Below are 20,598 nucleotides of genomic sequence, written 5' to 3'. Positions count from 1 at the left end.
AATTAATGTCTGCCGGGCACTACGCTCATTAGGGCCCTGGCTTTATATGCTTTAACTAACCACCGCCCCGCACAGCCGAAGTAACGGAGCAAGATCGGCTGGCGGAGAAGGGTCAGGGTCGCTCCGATACCGGAGGGCTCGGACGTTTCTGGGCAGGGCTCAGAGCTCTTGAAGGCTCGCGCCATGATTGGCTGAAGGAGCACTTCCTCAGACACTTCCGACTCCCGGCCAGCCCAGAGCATCAGTAATTGGCTGAGCTGGCCCAGCGCGAGTCTTTCCGGGAGTTGTAGTTCTTGGGGCTCTGCTGGGGACGCCGGGAAGGACCAGTGGTCAGAGGCCAGGAGCGGCAGTTGGGCTTGGTCGAGGCTGCTGACACTATGTCCCGCGTGTCGGTGCCCTGCCATGTGAAAGGCACGGTGGCCTTGCAGGTGGGCGACGTGCGAACCTCCCAAGGCCGGCCTGGTGTGCTGGTCATCGATGTCACTTTCCCCAGCGTCGCGCCTTTCGAGGTGAGCAAGCCCCGTGGGCGCGACCGGGGCTCCTGGGCGGGGCTGACCTGGGAACTCGGGCGTGTCCCAGGCATTTAATCTTTTACCGAAAGCCTCTGCAGCGTCCTCGCCCTTGCAAATCAGTTAATCATTTATTTATTACTTCAGTAAACACATATTTACTAGAATGCGGATTTCTGTCCTGTTCTCTTCAACGACTCTCCCCGATGTCCAGGACAGGGCAGGCGTAGAAGTGCCAAGATAGTAGGGTGATGCTGGAAATACAATTGTGAACCAAACAGAGGTGAAAGGTCATTTTGTTCCTGGCCACTGGGCTGGGGATCATTAGACAATGAGTTACCCCCAAACCTGCCTCCTGTCCATTCCCTACAGTCCCTGCTGGAGGTCAGGTTCTGCACATTGCTCGTCAGGATCATCCCAATGGCGCCAGTTTCCAATCTCCAGTTGCCCGTCCACATCTGCGGGCAGAGTGACTGACACTACAAGACCTCAGCACAGAGAACAAAGTCCACTTTCTGATGGCTTGGCATTCGGAGCCACTCTGTGTCTGTGCCCTGCCTGCCTTTTGACCCCATGCACTTTGTCCCATAGTGTGTGGTCCTCTTCCAAGCTGTTCCTTACCGTAAGCTGGGAAACTTCATTAAAGGGCCCAACCCTGTAAATACTGATTCATTATGTCTGGGGTGGAGCCTGTACATTTATATTAAAAACAAAAAAACAAAAACCAAACCTTCTTTGGGTGATTCTGATGAGTGTCCAGTGATGAGAATTGCTGTAGCCAGGCTGAATCACTGCTGTTTCATCCTTTGGTGCCCCTTTGCTTATGATAATTTTTTTTTTTTTAAGATTTTTATTTATTTATTTGACAGAGACACAGCGAGAGAGGGAACACAAGCAGGGGGAGTGGGAGAGGGAGAAGCAGGCTTCCCAAGGAGCAGGGAGCACGATGCAGGGCTCCATCCCAGGACCCTGGGATCATGACCTGTGCTGAAGGCAGATGCTAATGACTGAGCCACCCAGGCGCCCCTGCTTATGATACTTGTACACTCTCTCTGTCCCAGTCCACTTGGTGAACTCCTCCTTCTTGAGGCCTCATCGGTACATTTTCTGCCTTCTCCAGAGTTAAGGTTCTGGCAGCATCTTAGACTTGTGAAAAAGATCTGCAGTCATGGTTTATTTGCATGACCTGCTCATTTGGACTGTGAGCTCTTCTAGGAAAGTGAAATTGTCTTTGGGCCCTAGTGGATGCTTGTTGAAATTGCTAGATTGGTAGACGAGTACATTCCTAAGGGGAGGAGGAGATGGTACATGGTACATTTGAGCCTCTCAGTCCCTGGGCCTGGGTCTGATTTGTCATGGTGGGTTGTGTGTGCTCTAGTTACAGGAGATCGTGTTTAAGAATTACTACACAGCCTTTCTGAGCATCCGTGTTCGGCAGCACAGCTCAACGCACACCCCGGCCAAGTGGGTGACTTGCCTGCGGGACTACTGCCTCATGCCCGACCCGCACAGTGAGGAGGGAGCCCAGGAGTATGTATCGTTGTTCAAGCACCAGGTCAGCTGGGACTCAGCATGGCTAGGGAAGTCCAGATGAGGGCTCTCAGGGGGCCTGGGGATTGGACCAGGATACCTGGAGGGAAGAGGGGAGGTAAGGCTGGCCTGGGCTTGTACCTCGGAGGGATTACTGTTCTTTCCTTCCTAAAGGCCTGGGGAGGCAGTGTCTTGGCTCACTGCTGATTGGGAGGCTCTTGGGCAGTGAGCTAGGGCCTCGCCGGGTCCTTGTGTGTGTGTATCTATGTCAGATGCTGTGTGACATGGCCAGAGTACTGGAGCTGCGCCTGATTCTGCGACAGCCATCACCACTGTGGGTGTCTTTCACAGTGGAGGAACTGCAGATTTACCAGCAGGGACCAAAGGTAAGTGGCCAGCTCAGGGCTGTTGGTTGGCCCTTTCTCTCGGAGGCTCTTAGCTATGGCTAGGAGAGCTGGGTGTGGGGCTGGGAGTGGACGGTAAGACTCAGAAGGAAATTAGCCAGGAGGGACTGTTGGAAGCTAAGGGTGAGAGGTGAGGTCATGTCTTCATATCCTCTGACCTTTGAGGCCACCTGCCTCTCTCAGAGCTTGAGCCTTCAAGTGCTGGGAGATGCTTCTGTTCCTTGTGTTCCTGGGGCCTCCTGCATAGCAGAAGAGCTTAGGTAGTCTCTAAGCTCTTAGGTAGTCTGACTGCCCCTTGGACCTCATGGACCCCTGAACAGGGTCTTCTCAGTTTTTGAAGCTCAGGTGCCCTTCTCTCTTCTCTGAGGACCTTGAAATCTGGTCCTAGGGCTTTTCCACTCTACCTCCTTCAGGGCCGTATGCCTTTGCTTTGCAGAGTCCCTCCATGACCTTCCCCAAGTGGCTCTCCCACCCAGTGCCTTGTGAGCAGCCTGCTCCCCTCATTGAGGTAAGCCCTCATCGTGGGTCAGAACCATGTGTGAAAAGCTCTTGTGTCCAGCACAGGCCCAGGCGGGCTTCTTTCTACAAGAATTTGGGGCTGGACCCAGGGCCCTTTGTTCACTTTGTGCCATCTTCCTCTTGGGGGGTCCGTGGGATTTGAGGCATATCTGAATGGGGCTGGGCTGCCTCCTGCACATGGGGCCCCAACCTCATGTTTTGCAAGTCACCTGGGAATGTTACTGGTCTCAGTTGGAGGGCCCCATAGCCCAACTTGGTCTCTCTGGAGCTTTAAGGGCACTGTTGGGGAGATACCCATGGCCACTGACCCCTCCTTCTGGAGCAGGGTCTCCCAGACCCCAGCAGGGTATCCTCCGAGGTGCAGCAGATGTGGGCGCTGACAGAAATGATCCGGGCCAGTCACACCTCCACAAGGATCGGCCGCTTTGATGTGAGTGATTGCTTCCCTCTGCTTTGCTCCCGTTGCCTTGAGCGGGTCAAATCTCATGGTCTTTTGTGTTGCAGGTGGATGGCTGTTACGACCTGAACTTGCTCTCCTACACCTGAACTGTGGCTGTTAGCCAAGATGTTGGCCTTCCGTGCCCACCCAGACCCGGTTTGGGCCACCAGAGGCTGGAGTGCTTTCCCTGTGCATTCCGAGTGTTGCCTGCATGCTCACTGGGTCTGGGCCACGTTCACAGATTCAAGATTCCTGGGGGCTCACTGTGTTGCTTCAGCATGAGCTCTCGGCAGGGGTGTACTCTGTCCTCATCCGACTGCAACCCGAAACTCCTTTTCCTACCCTAAAAACATTTCAGTTCTACATACTAAGAATCCCCTTGTGCCCTCTGCTCCTTCTGCCAACATGCACATTCCAGACTCCTGCCTGCTCCTTCACCCTGAGTGCAGTGGGTTGGGGTGACCTACTAAACCTGCTCTAGCTGTTGCTGGAAGGCTGCTTGCTGTAGTCTTCGCACTCAGGTAGTTTGGAAGCTTGAGGGAAAAACAGGAGCCCATTTCTTCCTTCTGCGCCCTCTAGTGGTCTTCTTTCCCTTTGTGTTACACCCCTAAGAAGAAATTTCCTGTCTTAACTACCTGCTGCCTGCCTAGGGAGCAAAGCTGGGGATTTGGGCAGCTTGAACCCCTTGGTCCCTGAGCTTGCTCCTGGATGCGTGTTCAAATGGGTCTGCCCATCCAGCCTGGGCAGGTGCCTCCGGCAAGGCCAGGGTGCGAGAATGAGTTCCGGGACCTTTGTGCCCAACGCACGTTCTTGTCCATTTTCCCAGCTGCCCCCTTCCAAGAGTCATGCTCAGTGTGATGAAAGATCAGCCTTGGTAGGGTGTGGGTCCAGGTGAGTGCTCTCAGAGAGGCTGAGGTCTGCTACAACCCCAGGCCTGCTGCTGAATAAGGCAGGCTGCTCTTACGAGAAAGTCTTCCTTTTCTGTTTTTTCCTGGCTTTGCCCCCCGGGGCTATGATGCAGCAGTACTGTAACTTGTGCTAGACCTGGAAAATTGGACATCTGTGGGGCTCAAAAGCTTTCTGGAGGAAGGTCAGCCCCCTTTTGGTGGCCACCCTGTGCTCTTACCAGAGTTCTTGCAGGTGTTGCCCACATGGTCATTTACTTCGCCCCATTCAGCTTCTGTTAAGAGGGTAATGACCACAATCCTGTACTCAGGGAGTAGCAGCCCTCAGAGAGAGTGTGAGAGAGAGAATGTGTGTGTGTAAGAGAGTGGGGGGAGGTCCCTGGGGCGGTGGTGGGGACTGTGCTTCATTCATACCCAGCACAGGGCCTAGTGTGCAGCAAGATCAATAAATACTTGTGGAAAGCAAGACTACTGGCTGCCTGTGTCCTCCCAGTGCGAAAGCCAGAGACCCTCACTAGAGGCCAGATTACTGATGTGCTCCGCCTGCCAGGCCGGCTCCACCCTCCTGCGTCCTCTCCACCCCCTCCCCTCCTCCCATGTGACCCTACACTCCTGATGTCCTGAATGCGCAATTCAGGCCTTTTGGCCCTTTATAGAACTTTGGCCTTCTGGAGGCAGGGCAGTCAGCAAGGGGAGGTCTAGCCCCCGGCTCTGTCTCGGAGCAGCTTGACTGGTTTGGACCGCCTAATCGGCCCTGGAAGATCAACTGGAAGTGCCTGGGGCTGTTTCCCTGCAGATTGGAGTTACTGCACACTGCCCGAAAGCCCCGCCTGCCCTTGGGGCTGCCTGGCTTTGGGGCTGCCCGCCCCTTCTGATCCCCTTTGTGGGAGAGAGACCTGTCCAAGCAGAGCCGGGACTACATCTCCCAGCGTGCCTGGCAGAGTGGCGGCCTCCGTGCGCCGGCTGCACCGGTTGCGGGCAACAATGCAGCGGGCAGTGAGCGTGGTGGCCCATCTGGGCTTGCAGCTGAAGGCGCTCCCGTCGGCCCTGGGCTGTCCGTTCAGTTGTGCACAGGTGGGATCGAGGGTGCCGGGGCATGGTGCCAATTTTGGAGGTGGGGGAGGGAGGAGGGTGGAGGCCGGGACACTGGTGGCCCTGAACCCAGCCACCCGCAGGACGTGCTCCGCAGGACACCACTCTATGACTTCCACCTGGCGCATGGCGGGAAGATGGTGGCGTTTGCAGGCTGGAGTCTGCCTGTGCAGTACCGGGACAGCCACGTGGACTCACACCTGCACACACGCCGGCACTGCTCGCTCTTTGACGTGTCCCACATGCTGCAGGTGAGCCAGGGGAGCACGCCAGCTGCCCGATCAGGGCTTCCTCCCTGTCTACAGTGGTGCAACCCTTGGCTTTGTGGGGAGCTGGATTCCAAGGGCCACCACCCTCGCAGGAGAGGTAGGTCCCCGGTGTCATAGACTATGGCCCCCAGGAAATGAACTCAGAGGGTCTCTTGGTTGTCTCCTCTTTAATCTCTTCAGCCTGCTCCCACTCAGTGGTGTGCCTCTGTGTCCTGGGTTCCCCAGGGCTGGCGCCCATTCCCATCGACTCTCCTGGGTGTTGGTTTGGAAAAGGGGGTATTTCAGGATGGTGCTGGGCCCTTTCAAGTTTCCTAACCTCCCCCACTGCACCCTCTCCTGTGGTGGCAGAGGTGGGGGAATCAGAAGGTGGGGCTCTGCCATCTGCAGAATCAAAGGACTGCTCAGGCATTTTGGCTGAGTCGGACTGGGTTGTGAACAGCAGAGAGGGTGCCTCCTTGCCCAGTGGCCTGAGGTTTTTGATTTCTTTCCCAGACCAAGATACTTGGTTGTGATCGGGTGAAGCTGATGGAGAGTCTAGTGGTTGGAGATATTGCAGAGCTAAGGCCAAACCAGGTGGGTCCCTCTTCTCTCGTATTTCTGCTCAGTGGGTGTTCTTAGTCTTGAGCCAGCAAATGGGAGGGGTGGGGGCGCAGCCAAGGCTCAGACACAGCATCTCAGGGCTTGCAGTCTTGGGGGATGGGGTCCCTGAGTCATGTCCAGACGTCCAGTTATCTGCAGGGAGGGGGCTTATTCCGTCCTTAACCACATCAGGCTGGAAAGCCAGAAACCCAGGTTTATGTCCTGTTTTGTGACCTTCCATGCTGTCAGACCCCTTGCAATGCAAAGGTAGTCCCTAATCCAGCAGCCTCATCATCACCAAGAGCTTGTTAAGAATACACTCTCAGGCCCTGCTCCAGACCCGCTGAATCAGAACCTGCGTTTTAACAAGATGCCCAGGTGATTCATGTGATCTCGCAAACTCAGGCTGTGTCCATCCAGTGGGGAGGCTGTGAGGCCAGCCTCACGGTATTTTGGAGTATTGCTGTGGCACTCATGGGATCACCAGGATGGACTTTGAAGTCTCTGTCTTGGGGTTTGGGGCATGGACTGAGTTGTCTCAGGTCTGGGTGGGATGAAGCAAGTCCTAGATGTCCTGGATTAAGTGTGAAGTGGGGCTCTCAGTACTGAGTGGGGAGAAGTGCAGAGGCCCCACCAGGTCAGGGAGGTCTCCCAAGATGGGGAAGGGGAAAAAACTTCTCTCAGTGCATGAGGATCAAAAACCCTGGGCTGGGCAGGGGCATGGGCTTGCCTAGCCTTGCTCCTTGCTCCTCCTCCCCTCCCAGCCCTTTGCCTGAGGGTTCATGAATTGTGGTGGCTGAGTGGGCCAGGGGTGTGTCTGACTCATACTTGACCTGGGCCTCCTGGACCTGGAGGCAAAGATGTTCCACTTTGGCACTAGGGGACACTGTCGCTGTTTACCAATGAGGCTGGAGGCATCTTAGATGACTTGATTGTGACCAGCACCTCTGAGGGGTACCTGTATGTGGTGTCCAACGCTGGCTGCTGGGACAAGGACTTGGCTCTCATGCAGGTACGGCCCCTCTGTGTTCTAGGTACCCTGTCTTCTTTTCTCACAGAGCAGCATCCTTGTTGTCCAGGACAGACCTGGCAGGGACAAGGGGCTCAGACAATGGCTCTCTGAGTGAGTGAACAGCAGGCCAGAGTGGGCCCTCCATGGAGAATGCCAGGTTCCAGTGACGGGGGGAGTAGGGAAGGTGAGACTGGCCCCAGTTCCCAAGCAAGCATCCTCTGGTGAAGGTGGAGGCTGGAGCCCGATGTGAACACTGGCAGACCTGGGCTTGGGTCATTCCTACCACTTAGTTGTATGACCTTGTAAGATGGAACCCAGCTTACTCTGCCTTAGCTCTTCAGCTCTCAGCCCGCAGTAGGAGCTCAGTAATCCCAGAAGCTGATGTGGTGTTTCTGTCTTTCCTTTCAGGACAAGGTCAGGGAGCTTCAGAACATGGGCAGTGACGTGAGCCTGGAGGTGGTAGATAATGCCTTGCTAGCCCTGCAAGGTGAGCAGGCCAGGCTAGGGTTGGAGCTGACCTTTGCCTTGCTGGCTTTTTTGACTGCTCAGTACAGGGGCCATTCCAGGAGGGAGGTGTGGATGGTGTTGTATTTGTGTGCCATAATTCTAAGTTTGCAATTAGGCCCTCCCTCCACCTGCTATAAGGCTCAGGGCCTGTGGGCAAGAGCATCTCTCCGACCTGCAGAGTAGGACTTTGCTCAGGGCTTATTCTGGCCCCTGAGTAGGGGCTGTGGTCCAGCTTTGAGGGGAAACTGGGACCTGGACACTGGGTCACTGGCTTCCTGGGCCTAGGCCCCACCGCAGCACAGGTTTTGCAGGCCGGCGTGGCAGATGACCTGAGGAAATTGCCCTTCATGACCAGTGCTGTGATGGAGGTGTTTGGTGTGTCCGGCTGCCGTGTGACCCGCTGTGGCTACACAGGGGAGGACGGTGTGGAGGTATGTCAAGATGTTAAGAAGTGGGTGTAGGGTAGTGTAGGGCACAGGTCTCTGGAGCCAGTTGCCCCCTGCTCTCTGGTGTCGCATGCAGATCTCGGTGCCGGCGGCGGCGGCGGTCCGCCTGGCAACAGCTCTGCTGGAAAACCCAGAGGTGAAGCTGGCGGGGCTGGCAGCCCGGGACAGCCTGCGCCTGGAGGCAGGCCTCTGCCTGTATGGGAGTGACATCGATGAACGCACCACACCTGTAGAAGGCAGCCTCAGCTGGACATTGGGTGAGTTGGGTTAGCACTCAGGGACCGAATCCCAAAGGCTGAAGTGGCCAGCCCATGACTGCTCCCAAGGCTGTGTACCCTGGAGCAAGTGACTCAGCCTCCCTAAGCCTCCTTTCCCTGAAGGTGTGATTGTGGCTTTGCCCATTAGACGCTGAGGATCTTCAGCAGGCTGAGGTGGGCAGCACAGCCTCTAAGACCTGGGGACAGGATGTGGGTGGCTGACTGCATTGCAGGGGAGAAATGGGGCTTGGGGGAACCTGAGCAAAGGGCCCTCACTGCTGGATGGATGTTACTTGGGGTCCTTGTAACTAGGATCTCCTGTGGCCAGGGGTCTTATGGACTGTGGCTTAATCCTGGTGTGTCATGCTTCAGGGAAGCGCCGCCGAGCCGCCATGGATTTCCCTGGAGCCTCGGTCATTGTTGCCCAGCTGAGGGGCAAGGTGCAGCGGAGACGTGTGGGGTTAATGTGCGAGGGGGCGCCGATGCGGGTGCACAGCCCCATCCTGAATACAGAGGGCACTGTGATTGGTAGGTGGACCAGAAAAGTTGGAGAGCCCTTGTCCCTTCCCCAGGAAGGTGGGCATTGGACTGGCAAGGTGATGCTGACATACGGCCTCTGCTCACACAGGTGCTGTGACCAGTGGCTGCCCCTCTCCCTGCCTGAAGAAGAATGTGGCCATGGGTTATGTGCCCTATGAGTACAGTCAGCCAGGTACCCCGCTGCTGGTAGAGGTGCGGCGGAAGCAGCAAATGGCTGTGGTCAGCAAGATGCCTTTTGTGACCACAAATTACTATACCCTCAAGTGAAAGTGGCTTGGGACAGGGCCCCTTCCATCCAGGAGCCTGGACCTGGAGGGCATTCTACAAGGGTTAGTCAAGAAGCTGAGGCTGAATACACTGGGGGTAGGTGGCTAGGGTGCAGGTTGGTTCTGGTTATCTGGTTGAGGGCGGCTGATAACACCTGTTCCCACCCCCCTCCTGTGCCTCTCTAACTTTTAAGAGCAAGGGACCAGCTCATGCGATGTCAGCCCGTGGTCCTGCAGACCCTGTTCTCGTCTGCCTGCTGGAGGGCTGTGGGAAGCTTTAGTTCCGGCATCCATCCCTTCCACTCTGCCACGTGCTGGCTGTGGAGCAGAGGCTCACATTCAGGGAGGGGAGAAGGCCCGCCCGGCCTACCTCACCATGGTTTCTCACACTGCAAGGGGCTTATTACCGTGGGTAGTGCCAGCCACCTCCTTCCGTTTACTTTCCATGAATGCAGACTGGGGCCTCTCCCTGGGTAGGAATGACTCCTGACTCACCGAGGGCTGGCCCTGTAGGGCTGCTGTGCCTGTGTAAACTCAGGGACAGCTGAGGAGGCACAGATTCACTCTTCCACATTCCCAAGTTAGCCCAGCCTGCTGCCCAGTAGCAAACCGTGCCAGGCTCACCACCTGTCCTGAGCCCACCTGTCCTGAGGGCTGTTGTAGGACAGGCTGGGCCTTCTCCTGGACTTGACTTACCCTGGCTGCCCTTTGCCCCTGGTGCCCATTACTGGACTCCACTGACCTCTAAAAAAACATTAAATGAGCTTTTCTTCTTGCTTGCCAGTGTCTAGCTTCATTGTCCTTTGTCCACATGGTTCTTGGGGTGCCAGCCCAACCTCTGCTTGCCTGGCCTCTGAGGCAGGCTCAGAGTGGGTTCTCCCTGAGAGGGGCAGGTCTATAAAAACTAATGATAGTGCCCCTCCCTGTCAGCCACTCACCACTGCTCCTCCAGGGAGCTGGCGTCACCTCTCCACCTCTGCAAGTCGTTGCATTCTGGGCGCTGAGGGGCAATGTTCCCTCTCCAGTCTCCCCTGTGCATGCACACCCTTGTCCTGTCTCAATAATCACACAGCTGATGCACTTCCATGTTTAATAAGCTACATCCTCAGTTGAACCTGGGGTGAAATGTGAGACCCTGGTTCTGTGGGGTGGTGTCAATGGGCAGGGCTGGGGCTACAAAACTGTCATCCTACCAGCCAGAAGGTAGCTCCGGAGGAGGTCCACGTACATCAGTTCAGTGTGGTCCTACTTCCAGTGCACCTCTGCTGCCAAGGTGGCCAGCCAAAGGCTGCTGGATGGAAATGTGACCTCTAATAGAGGAAGCAGGCGGCGGGACACTGAGGTAGCTGGTGGCGCAGCAGAAGCAGGTAGGAGTATGGCCTTCGGAGGCAGTTCTAGCGGTACGCTGCTTTCAGAAAGTGCATGTGCCACCCACACCTTTGTAAGCTCCCCCGGCCCACAGTGTAGGTGGCAGGCCCGTGGCTCTTCCTGGTTGACGGTTCTTGGGGGCTGAGATGGTGCTAGTGGGGAGACCGTGGCCTCTTAGGATGAGGCTCCTGTGGCTCCGGGTCAAGATGGGAAGTGATGAAGCTGCAGGGCGTGGTGGGATAGGGCAACTCCTCACTAACTGCTTAGTGTCTCCCTGTGAGGGGGCAGGGTACAACCCCATGGGCACTTAAAAACGGTGGGGGTGGAAGGCCACCCCCCGGGGCTCAGCGTCTTTCAGGCACCCAGCTTCCCAACAAGAAGGACTGAGAGGAGTATGAATGAGTTGATATCCAGCAAAAGACTATTTCCATAGCCTGACTCACACCTGGAAAGCTCTGGATGGGCCAGGGAGGTGGGTGTTTGGTGCCTCCAAGTCCAGTTTGGTGCCAGCTCCCCCTGCCTTACACTTGAATGGGCCAGCTAAGTAAGTACACAGTGTAAGGCCATGTCCAGTCCAGAATTCCCTGGCTCCCTGCCAACAAAGCAAAAACAAATTCAAGAAACCTAGAGCTTAGGGGAAAACAGGCTTCCCTTACAAATCCCAGAGCTGGTCAACCTCAAGTTTCCTCTCAGGACAAATTTCTATGGGGTCACATCCCAGGGGGATGGGAAGAGGGACAGGAAAAAGCCAAGGCAGAAAACGGGACTGTTGGCCTCTCCAACCCAGAGGCTTCTGAGCTTACCCCTAAGAGAGGAGGGAGGAGCATGCCTTCTCCTTAAGGCACCCAGATCAGGGTAGAGGCAAACTTTACTGGCCCAATGCCTGGAGCTGCTGGAGGCAAGGCGAAGCGCAGTGGAGGCCCAGGCCTGGAATGACTCCTGACGGGGAGTACTCCCTGCCCCCAACCTTGACCTCTGCCGTTGTCTCTGGGGTCTGGGCAGCAGCAGAACCCAGTGTGGGAACCAGCAGACCCGGTGATGTCCCTGGAGATCCCTCTGCTGCCTTCCCTTATTCTCTGTGGGTTTTGAGAGGTTCGTTTGCTGTTGTTTCCCTAAAAGTGATGGAGAGAAGAGAGGGGTTATTCCCAGGCAGCCTAACAGTCCCTGACTGGCTCTCTAGCCCTTTAGGGGCTGAGGTGGGCTCAGTAAGGCCACACTACAACCTAGACCTCTCTACTGAGTTCCCACGGCCCACACTGGGTCCCCCACCTGTCTCTTGCCAACACGTTCTTCCTCCTGGTTCCTCGCCTTATCACGGTGTTCCTGTCTTTCCCCAGTTGCCCAGGACCTGGGCAGCGGCAAGCCTCCTAACTGGCCTCTTGCCTTCTCTGTTGGACCCCTTTATCTTCTTGCCATGAAGCAGGCAGTCACAAAGAGAAGTTAGATCAGGCCATAGCCTTGCTGAGTCCTTCAACAGTTTCCTGAGATTTAGGATAGGGTTTCATGGTCCCTCCATGTCTTCATGTTTGAACTGCGGTGTCACAGCCTTGTCTAGTCTTCCAATATGACACCCTTGTTCTTGCCCTGGCTCTCGTGCTATCCATTCTCGGCCTGGTACACTTAACCACTCCCTAGCCTTTGCCCTCAGCTTAGCTGTCTGTTTTGGGAGAAAACTCTGACCGCCCTCACCCCCTGCTCTGCTGCCCCTTCCCTTTTATTTTTATTTTTATTCATTTATTTATTTTTTGCTGCCCTCCCTTTTAAATCTCTGGCTCCCCCTGTAAACAGCGCCTGGGTTATCCTTGTTCTCTGGACCTAGTGTGGCCCCATCATATGGTAGGAGCTCAGAGATTAGTTGAACGAATGCTCTGATTAGTGATTTGGTTTTACAGATGAGGAGGCTGACCCTGATGAGGCCAGTCAGTGCAATAAGGACAGAGGCTCCTACCTTCCTAATTGAGGGGCTTGCAGTAAAGTGGAACTCAACAGACTTGCCATTTCATCTCTGAAATCACCACCTCACAGGTTGCTGAACAGCCTATTGATGCGCTGTTCAGAAATTGGTGTCACTCGAAGCCTGAGCTCCACTTGCAGGCCTTGGAGCTTGCTGCAAAGGCCACTAAACTGGCGGACTCCTGCCCTAAGAACTTCCTGCCCCGTCCCTGTTCCCAGCACAGGTGTGTCCTCTGCCTGCCAAGCATGGGGTTGCCATGGGCACAGATTTACTCACCACGAAGTGAAATGCGTGGAGCCATCAGGTGTGGATCCATTCTGGCCGCCCAGACCTGGGGGCAGGAACACATCCAGAGCTGCAGCAGGCTGAGGGTGGGGATCTGAGCAGGTATCAGCCCAGTGGTGTTGTCTGGTGGTCTCGTGGGGGCCCTAAAGGGACTAGTAGTGTCTGACGGAGGTTCAAGGGAATAGTTAAAATGTGATGGGTGGACCGGGGTTTCTGGCATGAAATGGTATGTTGGCATGGGTCAGGGTACAGCGTTAAGTTGTGATAAGGTTCTCAGGGGACCAGTGGTAGTCTAGGGGGTTCTGGGGAGCCCAATGGTACAGTCCGGTGGGGGTGGGGAGCCTCACCTGGGCGGTGATACAGCCCTGTCACCGTGCTCCCGTAGAACCCCCAAGCCAGCTGGATGCCCAGGAGACTTAACACCAACCACAGTAGCAGCAGCTTGAAGAGGGTCACGCGCATGTCCTGCGCCTCCCACTCCCGCAGGAACTCGCTGCCCAGGGTGCCCAGCGCGCCCAGCACCGTGGTCGGTAGAGCCTGCAAGAACTGCCCAGACCAAGGCTCCGCCATGACTGGCCCATGCCCCACCCCGGGGACTGTCACTGTAGTCCCCACAGCGCAGGCGTCTGGTCTTCCGGGCCCAGGCCCATTAGTGCGCACGCGTAAACCAGGCAAGGTGAGCCTACTTCGCTTGCGCGAAGAGTTGGCAGTTTGGGGCGGAGTAATAAAACCGCGCACGCGCACTAGCCCCACCCTGCTTGCTTAAAGGATGAGTGAGCCGAGGAGCATAAAATAGCAACCAGGTCTTTTATAGCCCCGGAGTTCCCGTGATGCCCCACGCGGCTGCAGTGATTGGTTAAGCGCCTTGCTTTTAGGGCGTGGACGCGCTCCTGAGCAATCGTGGCTGAGCTGTGAGTGCGCGCGCGTGCGCGGGACCGCGACTGGGGCTGGCTCGAGCCCGCTGGCACACGGGGGCGCGCACGTCGCTCCCCGCCCTCCCGCCGCCGACCGCCCTCGCTCGCTCGCGCTCCCCGCCCGCCGCCCGCCGTTCTTCGTCGGTTCTCTCGTTAGTCTGCTGCCGTCTCCTCAGCCACCCGCCCGTCTCCGAGCTTGCGACTCGCGGACAGGCGTCCTCGGCGCAGAGAGGCCGGACTGCGACTCGTCGCCTGAGGTGAGCGAGAGGGTTCCCTCCTGGCGCTGCGGCGCCCCGGGCCCGCCCGCCCTCCCGGCACTCTTCCGGCCGCCCGCCCGCCCGCAGCCCCGCCGCGGCCGCGCCCCACCTGCTGCTCTCAGCCGGCTGCCCCTGGGCCCCGGCCCCTGCCCCTGCCTCTGCCTCCTGGCCCGGGCCCTGCTCCCCAAAGCGGCGGCCCCGCCCGCGCAGTCCCCGGAAGCGCGCCCCGCGGCCTCCCGCGCCCCTTCCCCCGCCCGGCCAGGCCTGGTGGAGCCCAAGCCGCCCGCCCGCGGTCCCCGGCTCTTCCTCTCTCACGGCTGTGCCGGGCAGGGCGGGGGCTTCGAGCCGGGCCCGGCGACCGCGCCGTGCAGCCGGCCCCGGCGAAGCGCGCGTGGCTGTGGAGAGTTGAAATGGGAAAGAAACTCTTTACAACTCCATCTTGGCTTTTACATTGAATATGAAACATGAATCACCGTTTTATACAGGGTGAAGTCCAGTTATGTTTTGGGTAGATTTTCTTTTTAAATGCAGTATTCTCGGAGATTGTGTAAGTTAAGTAGTGTTGAAATCTTACGGGTTAGGATTCTTGGGTATTGGAAAGGGAATTTTCCAGTTGAAAACATTTTTTTTCATGATTTAAACTGTGTTGCATTGAAATAGAACATTAATTTGGAATTTTGCTTAGTCTAAGTTACTACCTTGATAGGAATCACCTAAACAGCTGTCCTTAGTTACCGATTGAACCCAGTTAACAAGCCGTCTTTATTAAATAACACTGTTTGCACGCAAATCGATTTGGTCAAAACAATGTTTAGTAGTTTATGGTGTAAAATTGGCATCCTTTTTGCCTCAGAGTTGGTTTCACTTGTGTTTTTTAAGGGTCCTGATTTAAAATTTTTACCAATGTTGGTGACTTGTTTGCTTCTTTTTGTCTTTGAAGTAAATGTTTCTTGCAGGTGTGCGGTCAGATTATAGTCCTCCCTCCCAGATCTGAAGGGAAAAAATACTTTTAAAAAATTCTTAAAAATGTTATATGTGGTGAGAATTTTTCACTCAGTTAGTGTTAGATACCCAGATGTGTAACATGTATATACCATTGCATGATTGTCACTTTAGATATGGCTAAGTTGGTAGAGATACTGGTTCGAGCATTGGGCGCAAGTCACCTGAAAGTACAAGACTAATTCCTAATTGTGAAGGATAATTTAAAGATCTCTTTTGATAAATTGTCTGGAGAGTAGTTCTATCTACTTTTGTAGAGCAGTGGTGGCTCTTGGGGACCTAACAAAATAGAAGAAAACTTGCTTTAAGTCAGAGTCTAGTGCTAGAGTTATGGTTTCTGTTCTCATAAAAATCTGTGCTGGAGGGAAGAAGAGAATAGGAATCCACCAACTTTTTCATAGATCAAGAATTTTAGACCCAGAAGGAATCTTCAGGACTTATATGGTCCAACCCCATTTGCAGATGAGGAAACTGAGTCCCAGAGACTTATGTAAATTTCCTAAGGTCATTTTTCTAGTTAGGTGCAGACCAGAACTGTTTTCTCTTTAAGGTATTCTCCTTATACTCTAAAACACCTTGTTTAGAGTTAGGTAAAATTCAGGACTTATTTGCAGTGTTTTCTCCTTTTATGTATTACTGATTTTATATATGTTATGAAAATCTGAAAAATTCATTTTCTAAACAAATTTCAGTTCTTTAGCTTCACAACATTCTCCTCCATGAAACTGAATGGTCCTGCAGCAGTTGATTGAAATACATAAATGAATATATAGGGTCCCTGGTTGGCTTAATTTTAGCTTTAGGTGTTTGGTGTTTTTTTTTTTTTTTTTTTAAGATTTATTTATCCATTTGAGAGAGGAGTGAGTGAGTGTGGGAAGGGGTGGAGGGACAGGGAGAGAGAAACCTAGCAGACTCCTCCCTGAGCTCTGGGCTCACTCGGGGCTCGATCCCACGACCCTGAGATCATGATTGAGCCGAAACCAAGAGTCCCAGATACTTAACTGACTGCACCAGCCAGGGGCCCCTGGGTGTTTGGGTCTTCTTGAGGAAACAACTTTTTCCAAAGGGAGGCCCAGACTCCCCTGTTCCAAATCCAACATAATTAGGTCAGGCTAAGATGTTATCATGTGACTGAGGGCTCTTCTGCCTATTGATTTGAGGTGGGATGGAGAGAAACACATATCAAGTCAACAATTCCCTGTGTATATGTGTGTGTGGTGGTAGTTTGTTGGAATGTTCTCCTAGTCCTGATTCTTATTAGGAGAATGAAAACAGGTAGATCTTGAGGTGTTTCCTGTCCATGGAGTAGAGTTCAAGCAGTGACAGGAGGAGTTGCTACTTTGGGACTTCTTAGTTGTCCTAGAGCTGAGAGATTTATTTATGTTAACTCTGTCAGAAGAAAGACTGATATTTCAACTTTTTTTTTTTTTTTAAGATTTTATTTATTTGATAGAGCGAGAGAGCACAAGCAGGGGGAACAGTACAGGGAGAGGGAGAAGCACGTTCCCTGACAAGCAAGGAACCCGATGTCGGGCTCGATCCCAGGACCCTGGGATCATGACCTGAGCCGAAGGCAGATGCGTAACCAGCTGAGCCACCCAGGCGCCCCGATATTTCAACTTCTAAGAGAACTAATTTGGGCTTGCTGAGCTTCTATAGACAGCACTTTGGATTTAATTGCACTAGTGATAATGATAAATGGTACATAATCACTGGATTTTAATCACATATATTTGTACTTGTAAAAGGCACCTAAAAGTTATTTTCCTTCCCCTACCACTTAGTTTATCCTTTATCCCTGGCCAGTGGAACTTAGTTTGCCTGCACCTACGCTTTAATGTAACTAAATTTTAAACATGTGTTAACGTGTCTTACTGTATGTGCTCTTTGGGGATATGCTCGCTGTTAAGTACTTATGAGATTAATAAATTAAAATTTCCAAGACAGTTTAAAGTTAGTAATTACTGTAAAATTCCTATTTCAAGTGTTTCTATTTCAAATGACTCATTTTTAATCTGTGGTGCTGTAGTATTAAGTGAAGGCCTTGTATACTCATAATTATGGTAGTCATGTGACAAAATCAGATAGGCATTGACGCTGCTCATTCTGGGTGTTGGTCTGAATTTATTGGCGCTTCCTCCAGATGATCCTGGTTAACATTTTATAGTTAATGGTCAAAATATGAGATACATTCTGTTACATTGCAGCCAATTTGCAGTTTGTCCCAAATGGAGCTTTTTTTTTTAATGAAGAGGGTGGATAAAGTAAATATGTTTAAGCATGTTTATAATAGTGTTTTACTATTCAGGTGAAGGGAAAGAGGAGAACATAAGCAACCAAAATGTTTGGAGTGGAGTAAAGGGAGAAGTGGAAGGTAAAATGAAATTAGAGAGGTGGGTAGGGACCAAATCCTGTAGGGCCGTTAGGATATGGGAAGTTCTTTGGGTTTGTTCTGAAATGAGAAATCATTAGATTTTTAAAGATTGATTTTATTTATTTGAGAGCGAGAGCACACAAGCTGGGGGAGCGGCAGGGAGAGGGAGAAGCAGGCTCCCCGCTGAGCAGAGAGCCCAATGAGACGCAGGGCTTGATCCCAGGACTTAATCCCAGGACTCTGGGATCGTGACTTGAGCCGAAGGCAGATGTTTAACCAACTGAGCCACCCAGGCGCCCCTCGTTAGATGTTTGTTAGCAGGAGAATGATATGATCTAATATTAAACAAATAACTAGAATCACTCTCCAAGAGTAGGAGTAGATCTGAGTCCATTCTGACTTCAAATAGTTAATATATATGTATATTTATTTGTTAGAGAGCACAAGCAGGGGGAGCAGCAGCAGAGGGAGAAGCAGACTCCTCGCTGCGCAAGGGGCCTGATGTGGGACTTGATCCCAGGGTGCTGGGATCATGACCTGAGCCAAAGGCAGACGCTTAACCAACTGAGCCACCCAGGCATCCCAGTAGTAAACTAATACTGATCATTTCTGACAAAAATATCAGAAAGATTTCCAAATATTTTCTTTGACCTAATGCCTTCACCCTGATTTTTTGAAGCCATTGATTTTTGGACAGTTGCCTTTCAGCCTGTAATTTCTCTGTAATGCCATATTAAGAAGAATGTGTAATTAGAGCAAGTTATTCAAATGTTCATAGTAGTCTAGGTAGTAGGATTAGAGGTGTTCATTGTAAGATTCTTTTAACTTTGCTATGTGTTTGAAAATTTTTATAATAAAATGTTGGAAAATTAATTTAGATAGGATTCATTTGCTTTTGCTTTTTGCTTTTAAAAGGACAATATTATAGTATTCACAAGATAATGTTGATTGTGAGCATTTTATTTTTTTTATTTTTATTTTTTAACAATCTATTGTAACGTACTTTTTTTTTTTTTTTTTTTTAAAGATTTTATTTATTTAATACAGAGAGAGACAGCGAGAGAGGGAACACAAGCAGGGGGAGTGGGAGAGGGAGAAGCAGGCTTCCTGCTGAGTAGGAGCCTGATGCGGGGCTCGATCCCAGGACCCTGAGATCATGACCTGAGCCAAAGGCAGATGCTTAACAACTGAGCCACCCAGGCGCCCCGATTGTGAGCATTTTATTAACTGAAAGAAGCTAAGACTTGTATAAATGTGATAAATTTGGTGGTATATCAATCAGAAATTAAATTCTACACCTTTTCCCTCTCTTGGATCCTAAATTACTTCACGGAACTTCGGGCAAGCCTGTTTACATCCTATGTTTTGGCTTTTTTCCTTGTAAAATCAATAGACATAATTCCTGATATTTTTATATTTTTATAGTGCCCTTCATCTGAGAAGTTCAAGGCACTTGTAGAACTTCTGTCACACAGGCCGTGGGTCTTGCAGCACATTTGTAAGGTATGTAAATAGAAACCTCTTCTTTTACTTCCCTTTTCCCATGGAAGACAGACTATTATATATTAATGTTAAGTTCTAGGGAAATGTGAGTGCATTACTGTTAATGATTCTCTTCACCAATCTTGAATTCTTTATCTTATTCCATACCTTTTCTCTCTGGTCTTATTTTCTTATCTCTCCATAAGGTACTCTTCTAACTTCCTTTTTTACTTCTAAGTGATCTTTCTTTTTTTCTTTTTTAGAGATGGGGGGAGGAGGGGTAAAGGGAGAGAGAAAACCCCAAGCAGGCTCCACGCCCAGCACAGAGCCTGACACAAGTTTTGATCCCACAACCCCAAGACGATGACCTGAGCGGAAACCAGGAGTCAGACACTCAACCAACTGAACCACCCAGGCGCCCTAAGATATTTCTTTTTTTCTTATGTATTTATTTAATAAAAGAGTATGTATTTATTTGTCGGGGGGGGAGAGCACAAGCAGGGGGAGCGGCGGGCAGAGGGAGAAGTAGGCTCCCCACTGAGGACGGAGCCCAATGAGGGACTTGATCCCAGGACCCTGGGATCATGACCTGAGCTGAAGGCAGACACTTAACTGGTTAACCCAGGCCTCCCAAGGTATTTCTTTTTTAGATGAGGATATATTTCCTAAGGAGATGGACTCCCTGTGTTAAACACATATTCTTTTACTTCTGGGCCATTCCCATCTTACTCCTGCTGTTTTTCATCTTTAAGTTTTCATTTTTTCGATAGTTTGGTTATCATACAGTTTATCTAGAGCTTGTGTTTCGGGTATATCTATTTATCAATAGCAAATGAGCCAGCTAGAGAATGAAGATCAGAGGACAAGCTTCCCTCTTACCAGAGGGGTCAGAGACCTATTGCTTTAGTTGGGAGCAATGTTAACAGCTGGTATAATAGCCCATCCGGGGGTTGTTTAGATATTTAAACTAATTACAAATAAAGGAAATAGAAGTATCTTTTTTTAAGTTTTTTTTTTTTTAAGTTTTTTTTATTTGTCAGAGACAGAGCAGGGGGGAGTGGCAGGCAGAGGAAGAAGCAGGTTCCTTGCTAGGCAAGGAGCCCGATGCGGGACTTGATCCCAGGACCCCAGGATCATGACCTGAGCCAAAGGCAGACGCTTAACCGACTGAGCCACCTAGGTGTCCCGGAAATAGAAATATCTTAATTGATACCATGATAAATATCTTGGTCTAGTACTTTTTGATCAGCTTTCCTTGTTCTCTTTGGGTCTGAGGGAACTCTATATGGAGAAGCGAGCTGTGAAGAGATGAATATTTTTTGGTGAGATGGGCTACCTGGCAGTGAAGGCATAAAATGGTAGTGGTTTTGGTTGGCTTTGAATTCCTCCTTCGCATGGTAAGAAGAATGACCAAGCTGGGTTGTAGTTTTGTCATTCATTCATTGAACAAGTAGTTACTGAATAGCTACTATATGTCAGATGCTGTTCTGGGACACATCTGAAGAAAACAAAGAAGGTCCCTGCTCTCTGGGTGCCTGGCTGGCTCAGTTGGTAGAGCATGCGACTCTTGATCTTGGGGTCATGAATTCAAACCCCACTTTGGGCATACAGCTTACTTAAGAAAATAAACTGTAAGTCTCACATTAAAAAAAAAAATCCCTTCCCTCAAGAAGTTTTTCGTTTGTTTT

General features: G+C 51.8%; 4 protein-coding genes across 8 annotated transcripts in view; 3 read left to right on the top strand and 1 right to left on the bottom strand.

The window, feature by feature from the left end:
• Nucleotides 1-259: 259 nt before the first annotated feature.
• NICN1 (nicolin 1) lies at nucleotides 260-4,760 on the top strand. Its single transcript, XM_032411288.1, has 6 exons — nucleotides 260-509; nucleotides 1,888-2,064; nucleotides 2,312-2,425; nucleotides 2,880-2,951; nucleotides 3,288-3,392; nucleotides 3,467-4,760. The coding sequence occupies exons 1-6, from the start codon at nucleotides 378-380 to the stop codon at nucleotides 3,506-3,508; spliced, it is 642 nt and encodes a 213-aa protein (XP_032267179.1). The 5' UTR covers nucleotides 260-377; the 3' UTR covers nucleotides 3,509-4,760.
• A 142-nt stretch (nucleotides 4,761-4,902) lies between these two features.
• Nucleotides 4,903-10,291, top strand: AMT (aminomethyltransferase). Of its 2 annotated transcripts, none has more exons than XM_032411286.1 (9): nucleotides 4,903-5,380; nucleotides 5,482-5,649; nucleotides 6,160-6,240; nucleotides 7,127-7,258; nucleotides 7,667-7,745; nucleotides 8,051-8,196; nucleotides 8,288-8,468; nucleotides 8,841-8,996; nucleotides 9,097-10,291. In XM_032411286.1, the coding sequence occupies exons 1-9, from the start codon at nucleotides 5,291-5,293 to the stop codon at nucleotides 9,273-9,275; spliced, it is 1,212 nt and encodes a 403-aa protein (XP_032267177.1). In that variant the 5' UTR covers nucleotides 4,903-5,290; the 3' UTR covers nucleotides 9,276-10,291. The 2 variants fall into 2 exon arrangements, with proteins under 2 accessions (XP_032267177.1, XP_032267178.1); XM_032411287.1 differs by having other exon boundaries at nucleotides 5,296-5,380; nucleotides 5,496-5,649.
• A 41-nt stretch (nucleotides 10,292-10,332) lies between these two features.
• TCTA (T cell leukemia translocation altered) lies at nucleotides 10,333-13,661 on the bottom strand. 3 transcript variants are annotated; one of them, XR_004300368.1, is made up of 4 exons: nucleotides 13,229-13,661; nucleotides 12,873-12,927; nucleotides 11,446-11,754; nucleotides 10,333-11,234 (listed from the first exon to the last, which is right to left on the bottom strand). XR_004300368.1 is itself a non-coding variant. In XM_032411291.1 (3 exons), exons 1-3 carry the CDS (start codon nucleotides 13,449-13,451, stop codon nucleotides 11,712-11,714), a joined length of 321 nt encoding a protein of 106 aa, XP_032267182.1. In that variant the 5' UTR covers nucleotides 13,452-13,661; the 3' UTR covers nucleotides 10,333-11,711. The 3 variants fall into 3 exon arrangements, 1 of the variants encoding a protein (XP_032267182.1); XR_004300369.1 differs by having other exon boundaries at nucleotides 10,333-10,864; XM_032411291.1 differs by having other exon boundaries at nucleotides 10,333-11,754.
• Nucleotides 13,662-13,870: 209 nt separating this feature from the next.
• The window catches only part of RHOA (ras homolog family member A), a 61,391-nt gene continuing 54,663 nt past the window's right edge, over nucleotides 13,871-20,598 (top strand). The window contains exons 1-2 of one of the 2 annotated variants that reach the window (XM_032411289.1): nucleotides 13,872-14,052; nucleotides 18,854-18,931. The gene's annotated coding sequence lies outside the window, so the exon portion shown is untranslated. Of the gene's footprint in view, nucleotides 14,053-18,853; nucleotides 18,932-20,598 lie in introns of both variants that reach the window. The other variant, XM_032411290.1, reaches the window with a different exon arrangement.

The sequence above is a fragment of the Phoca vitulina genome, unplaced genomic scaffold (genome assembly GCF_004348235.1).
Source record: "Phoca vitulina isolate PV1807 unplaced genomic scaffold, GSC_HSeal_1.0 scaffold13, whole genome shotgun sequence".
NCBI classification, from domain to species: Eukaryota; Metazoa; Chordata; class Mammalia; order Carnivora; family Phocidae; genus Phoca; species Phoca vitulina.
Note: the sequence above shows the minus strand (reverse complement) of the source record. Positions and strands in the feature narration are given on the sequence as shown.